The 6,981-nt window shown below is 48.9% G+C and overlaps 1 protein-coding gene across 1 annotated transcript in view; it reads left to right on the forward strand.

Moving 5' to 3' along the window:
* ULK3 (unc-51 like kinase 3) overlaps nt 1-6,981 on the forward strand; it is a 46,766-nt gene that overhangs the window by 14,539 nt on the left and 25,246 nt on the right. Inside the window, exons 5-8 of the mRNA XM_060260394.1 lie at nt 500-643; nt 3,971-4,053; nt 4,875-5,030; nt 5,849-5,954. Coding sequence (XP_060116377.1) covers nt 500-643; nt 3,971-4,053; nt 4,875-5,030; nt 5,849-5,954 — 489 coding nt within the window. The remainder of the gene's footprint in view (nt 1-499; nt 644-3,970; nt 4,054-4,874; nt 5,031-5,848; nt 5,955-6,981) is intronic.

Genomic DNA, 6,981 nt, shown 5'->3' on the forward strand with positions numbered 1-6,981 from the left:
TCCAGGCAGCATCTGGAGATCTCCCACTACCATAATCATTTCCAGGTGAACCAAGATCAGTCCCCCTGGAGGAAATGACCACTTTGGAGGGTGGACTCTGTGGCACTGTATCCTGCTGCAATTTGGTGAGAGCCATTTTGGTGTAGTGGTGAAGTGCGCGGACTCTTATCTGGGAGAACCGGGTTTGATTCCCCACTCCTCCACTTGCACCTGCTGGAATGGCCTTGGGTCACCCATAGCTCTGGCAGAGGTTGTCCTTGAAAGGGCAGCTGCTGTGAGAGCCCTCTCCAGCCCCACCCACCTCACAGAGTGTCTGTTGTGTGGCAGGAAGGTAAAGGAGATTGTGACTGCTCTGAGATTCAGAGTATAGGGCAGGATATAAATCCAATATCTTCTTCTCTCCCCTCCCTAAACCCCACCCTCCCCAGCCTGAAAATAACTTGCCTTGTAACATGCTTCTCCGGGGGGGACGGGTGTTTCTTTTTTTTTTCCCTGCCAGATTTCGGATTTGCGCAGCACATGTCCCCATGGGACGAGAAACACGTGCTGAGGGGTTCGCCTCTTTACATGGCTCCAGAGATGGTGTGCAGCCGGCAGTACGATGCCCGTGTGGATCTGTGGTCCGTGGGGGTGATTCTCTATGGTCAGTCAGATTCAGTTTTCAAACAAGGGAAGAGATGATTTCTACGAGTCTGTGCATTGAAGGCCCTGATCTAGTCAGATCTCGGAAGCTAAGCGGGGTTGGCTTAGTAGTACTTGGACGAGAGACCACTAAGGAAGTCCAGGGTTGCTACATAGAAGCAGACACAGGAGTGGAATTTTAGCAGGAGCTCCTTTGCATATTAGGCCACACACCCCAATGTAGCCACTCCTCCAAGAGCTTACAAAAAAGAGCCTTGTAAGCTCTTGGAGGATTGGCTCCATCTGGGGTGTGTGGCCTAATATGCAAAGGAGCCCCTGTTGGAATTCTATCTCTGGACCCTGTACTAAGAGCCCTGTAAGCTCTTGGAGAATTGGCTGCATCAGGGGTGTGTGGCCTAATATGCAAAGGAGCCTCTGTTAGAATTCTATCTCTGGACCCTGTACTAAGAGCCCTGTAAGCTCTTGGAGGGTTGGCTCCATCAGGGGTGTGTGGCCTAATATGCAAAGGAGCTCCTGCTAGAATTCTATCTCTTGACCCTGTACTAAGAGCCCTGTAAGCTCTTGGAAGGTTGGCTCCATCAGGGGTGTGTGGCCTAATATGCAAAGGAGCTCCTGCTAGAATTCTGCCCCTGGAAGCAGATAATGGCAAACCACCTCTGTTTGTCTCTGTTCTGACCTGGATGGCCCGGACTAGCCTGAACTCATCGAATGTCGGAAGTTAAGCAGGGTTGGCCCCGGTTAGTAGTTGGATGAGAGACCCCCAAGGAATAGCAGGGTCACGATGAAAAGGTAGGCAATGGCAAACCACCTCTGAACATGGAGTCTTGTGTTCAGTTTTGGGCACCACCTTTTAAGAAGGATCTAGACAAGCTGGAACAGGTCCAGAGGAGGGCGATGAAGATGGTGAGGAGTCTGGAGACCGAGTCCTGTGAGGAAAGATTGAAGGAGCTGGGCATGTTTAGCCTGGAGAGGCGGCGGATGAGAGGTGATATGGTCACCATCTTCATGCTGGGAATTATTAGGAAGGGAATTGAAAACAAATCAGCCAGTATCATAATGCTCCTGTATAAATCGATGGTGCGGTCTCATTTGGAGTACTGTGTGCAGTTCTGGTCGCTGCACCTCAAAAAGGATATTATAGCATTGGAGAATGATTAAAGGGCTGGAACACTTTCCCTATGAAGAAAGGTTGAAACGCTTGGGACTCTTTAGCTTGGAGAAACGTTGACTGATGGGTGACATGATAGAGGTTTACAAGATAATGCATGGGATGGAGAAAGTAGAGAAAGAAGTACTTTTCTCCCTTTCTCACAATACAAGAACTCGTGGGCATTCGATGAAATTGCTGAGCAGCCAGGTTAAAACGGATAAAAGGAAGTACTTCTTCACCCAAAGGGTGATTGTCATCTGGAATTCACTGCCACAGGAGGTGGTGGCAGCCACAAGCATAGCCACCTTCAAGAGGGGTTTAGATAAAAATATGGAGCAGAGGTCCATCAGTGGCTATTAGCCACAGTGTGTGTGTATATATAAATTTTTTTGCCACTGTGTGACACAGAGTGTTGGACTGGATGGGCCATTGGCCTGATCCAACATGGCTTCTCTTATGTTCTTATGTTCAAGTACTTGAAGGGCTGTCCTATAGAGGATGGTGTGTAATTGTTTTCTGTGGCCCCAGAAGACAGGACCAGAGCCAATGGGTTGAAATTAAATCAAAAGAGTTTCCGGCTCAACATTAGGAAGAACTTCCTGACCATTAGAGCAGTTCCTCAGTGGAACAGGCTTCCTCGGGAGGTCGTGGGCTCTCCTTCCTTGGAGGTTTTTAAACAGAGGCCAGATGGCCATCTGACAACGATGAAGTTCCTGTGAATTTAGGGGGAGGTGTTTGTGAGTTTCCTGCATTGCGCAGGGGGTTGGACTAGATGACCCTGGAGGTCCCTACCAGTCCTGCAATTCTATGATTCTGTCTCTTGCCTTGAAACCCAATAGAACCATCATAAGTCAGCTGTGACTGATTGATTAGATTTTTCAGTCGCCCTCCCCTGGCAAGCCAGGCTCAGAATGGTGTATAATATAGGCATAAAAAATCACTTTAAAACAGATTAACATGTTAACAGAAAAAGAAGGAGCATCAAAAGCAATTGTGACAAAGAAGCTGATTGGTTTTTTTACATGGTCTTTTCTCCTTTTTAGAATAGAGAAGTTAATCTACTGCTTCTCTGGCACTGACTAAGATGTCTGGCTCTTTTGTATGGAAGGGATAGGAATTTTTGTTCCATTTGGTGTACCCCCCCCCCCCGAAATGTTATGGGCCCTTCTCTGTGTTTGTAGTGTTGTTTATATGTTTTTTTTAAAAATGGAATTACTTCCTGTATTTTAAATGTTGTTTTTATTGTTCAGAAGTTTTAAAAAATATTTCAACTCCAGGAGGCAACCTCAGGGGAAAGCCTTGGCCTCTGTGCCCCACTGTTGTCACTCCAGAGGAACTGGTTGGCCACCATGTGTGACACAGTATGCTGGACAAGATGGACCACTGGTCTGATCCAGCAGGGCTCTTCTGATGTTCTTATGAAGGCCTCAACCTCTGTGCCCAGTTGTTGTCTGAGAACTGGTTGGCCACTGTGTGAGACAGAGTGCTGGACTAGATGGACCACTCGTCTGATCCAGCAGGGCTCTTCTGATGTTCTTATGAAGGCCTCGGCCTCTGTGCCCAGTTGTTGTCTGAGAACTGGTTGGCCACTGTATGAGACAGAGTGCTGGACTAGATGGACCACTGGTCTGATCCAGCAGGGCTCTTCTGATGTTCCAATGAAGGCCTTGGCCCCTGTGCCCTGTTGTTGGATCTGCAGAGGAACTGGTTGGCCACTGTGTGAGACAGGATGCTGAACCACTGGTCTAATCTAGTAGGGCTCTTCTCATGTTCTTTCAGCTATTACTAGACAACTGGCTGGTGAGGATTTGCTGTTGAGATTCTGATTGTTACAGCTTGAATGAGGTTCTCCCACCAACTCATAACAACAGTGTGGTGGTGGTTAGACTAGGATTCATTCTGCCTTGGAAATTCACTGGGCAGTCATGGGCCAGCAACACTCTCTGCCTTACCTACCTCACAGGGTTGTCGTGAGGATAAAATGGACTGGAAGAGAATTATATAAGCTGGTCACATGCTCTCCGTCTCACCTACTACTCAGGAATGTTGTGAGGATAAAATGAAGGAGAGGGAAATGGTGGAAGCTGCTTTCAGTTCCCGGCTGTGGAGAAACGTGGAGTAGAAATTAAGGAAAAAATAAACAAGAGTCTTACCTTGGGGGTTTCTTTTCCACCCCAGAGGCCCTGTTTGGGAGACCGCCTTTTGCTTCCAAGTCATTTGCCGAGCTGGAGGACAAGATCCGCAGCGATCAGCCCATTGAGGTAAACAGTTGGGGTGCCAGTTTAACTTTTGGGAGCCAGTTTGGTGTAGTGATTAAGTGTGCGGAGTCTTATCTGGGAGAACTGGGTTTGATCCCCCACTCCGCCACTTGCAGCTGCTGGAATGGCCTTGGGTCAGCCATAGCTCTCGTAGGAGTTGTCCTTGAGAGGGCAGCTGCTGTAAGAGCTCTCTCAGCCCCATCCACCTCACAGGGTGTCTGTTGTCGGGGAGGAAGGTAAAGGAGATTGTGAGCTGCTCTGAGACTCTGAGATTCAGAATACAGGGCAGGATATAAATCCAATATCATCATCTTTGTCTTCTTCGTCGTCTTTTTCCTTCTCCTTGTTGGGGGAGCTGCTGCCTGGTTCAGGTCTGTGTCTCAGCTTCCTGCCCTCTTCCTCTGTTGAGAGCCGGTGTCGTGTAGTGGTTAAGAGCAGTGCTCCCTCAAAGCTGAGTTAGTGTGAGCTAGCTCACAGTTTTTTAGCCTCTGACTCACACATTTCTGTCTTAGCCCAGAAAAAATGGCCCCAAAGCATACCGGTCCATGCAGTAGCTCACAAGACTCCACAGCTTAAGAGGGAGTCATGGTTAAGAGTCGTAGATTCTAATCTGGAGAACTGGGTTTAATTCCCCACTCCCCGTCCCCGTGAAGCCTGCTGGGTGAGCTGGGCTCAGTCACAGTTCTCTCGAGAGTGGTTCTCTCAGGGCTCTCTCAGCACCACCTGCCTCACGGGGTGCCTGTTGTGGAGAGAGGAAGGGAAAGAGATTGTAAGCCGCTTTGAGACTCCTCAGGCTAGAGAAAACCTGTCTTCTTCTTTCTCAGTTGCCCACCCGTCCATGGCTCTCATCGGAGTGCCGGAACCTTCTCCAGCGCCTCCTGAAGCGGGACCCCCAGCAACGCATCTCCTTCCAGGAGTTCTTCACCCACCCCTTTGTCGACATGGAACACATGCCTAGTGCTGAAAGTCTGGACAAAGCAGTGAGTGGAGATCTTACTAGGTAGAGGTCTCCCTGCACATCCTTCCTTATGGGTATTTTGTCCGATATCTCCAGTACCCATGGAAGCTTCTGGGGGCTATTGGGTTGCCCTGCCTTTCAGAGAGTGGGGGGAGGGAGGCAAATCAGAGGTCATGTTCTACTCCAGGACCGTGAGATGGACATAGCGAATCTCCCTTCACATAAAATGTCCTTATTCTCCACTTTTTTGTCTGACACCGCCATTGCTTTGAGTTACACCAGTGGTCCCCAACAGGGTGGCCCACAAGCACTATGGTGCCAACTTTCCTGGGGCCCACCAGGTATCTTTAGACTGTCGTCCAGCAAGGTTTCTGATGGGCCGTCTGAGATTTGATCGGCTGTGCAGATTTATAAGAAAACTTTGCCGCAGCAGCCATTTTGTGGCCACCTCTGTCCCCTTTGGCAGCCGTTTTGTGGCCACCTCTGCCTCTTTCGGTAGCTATTTTGTGGCTGCCTCTGCCTCCTTTGGCAGCCATGTTGTGGCCACCTCTGCCCCCTTTGGCAGCCATTTTGTGGCCACCTCTGCTTCTTTCGGCAGCTATTTTGTGACCGCCTCTGCCTCTTTTGGCAGACATTTTGTGGCTGCCTCTGCCTCCTTTGGCAGCCATTTTGTGGCCACCTCTGCCTCCAGCAGCCATTTTGTGGCCACCTCCGCCTCCTTCGGCAGCCCTTTAGTGGCTGTGCTCACCACACTGTGTCAGAATTCCAAAGGTGCCCGCAGGCTCAAAAAGACCTGGGACTTGTGGGCTACACCTCACATTCCCTCTCTTCCCTTTCCAGACCTCGATTGTAACGGAAGCTGTGAAGAAGGACCAAGAAGGGGATTATTCAGCTGCCCTGTCACTGTATTCCAAGGCCTTAGAATATTTCGTCCCTGCTTTGCGCTGTGAGTGGCCATGCCGCCATTTTCTCTTTTCGTGTGCCCTTCTCCTCCAGGGGGAGTAGCATAACCCTGGACTGCTGAGATGCCAGCAGTTTGCCTCCTAGAAGTGGTTCCATGGTGTGAGTGAGTCATAGCCTTCTCGAGTAGGGTTGCCAACCTCCAGGTGGCACCTGGAGATCTCCTGCTATTACAGTTGATCTCCAGATTACAGAGATCAGTTTCCCTGAGGAAAATGGCTGCTCTGAAGGTGGACTCTGTGGCGTTATACCCTGCCGTGGTTCCTCCCATCCTGAAATCCTACCCACCCTGTCTGACTCCACCCCCAAAATCTCCAGTATTTCCCAACCCAGACCTGACAACACTGTTTCTCAGCCTTGTCCTTCCAGAGTCAACTTTGGTTATGACTTGTCCTGTTCTTATCACAGCAGTGGAGGAGACGGTCGACATTTCAAAGTGCTGTTTAAACTTGTCACTCCCGCAGCCAATTATATACCGTAATAGCTAAAACACCGTAAAATCGCATTGAAAATCGGTGTCAAAACTCAGCTAGAGACATACATGCAGGCTGCTTTTGCAAGGTCATCCAGGAGCTGGGCTTTGACATTCTCGAAGCAATATGTTCTTTCTCCCCTGGCGGGCAATATGTTCTTTCTCCCCTGTATCTTGTTGTGACATCTAAATTGGGGGAAATGCCAAACCGCGGTTGGCTCTGCTCACAACAAACCGGGATTCCAAGTCAACCTCAAATGCTGCTTACATAGGCAGGAAAATTATTTATTTTATTTTATTAATTTTTGTTAATTTATATTCCACCTTTTCCCGTGAGCGGGCTCAGGGCAGATAACAACATAGGTTAAAACAATTAAAGCTTACAAACTAAAACCATAACAGTACAATAAAACCAAAGCAGTATATATACCGTAGGTGGCGGTATTCGCTGCAATTCATCATTTTGTCTGAGGTGGACTTCGTGACAATCTGCAGCTACAGGAAGGGCTTTTAATTTCACTTTTTCCCTAGTATGGCTTCA

This window comes from Heteronotia binoei, chromosome 19 (genome assembly GCF_032191835.1).
Source record: "Heteronotia binoei isolate CCM8104 ecotype False Entrance Well chromosome 19, APGP_CSIRO_Hbin_v1, whole genome shotgun sequence".
Classification (NCBI taxonomy): Eukaryota; Metazoa; Chordata; class Lepidosauria; order Squamata; family Gekkonidae; genus Heteronotia; species Heteronotia binoei.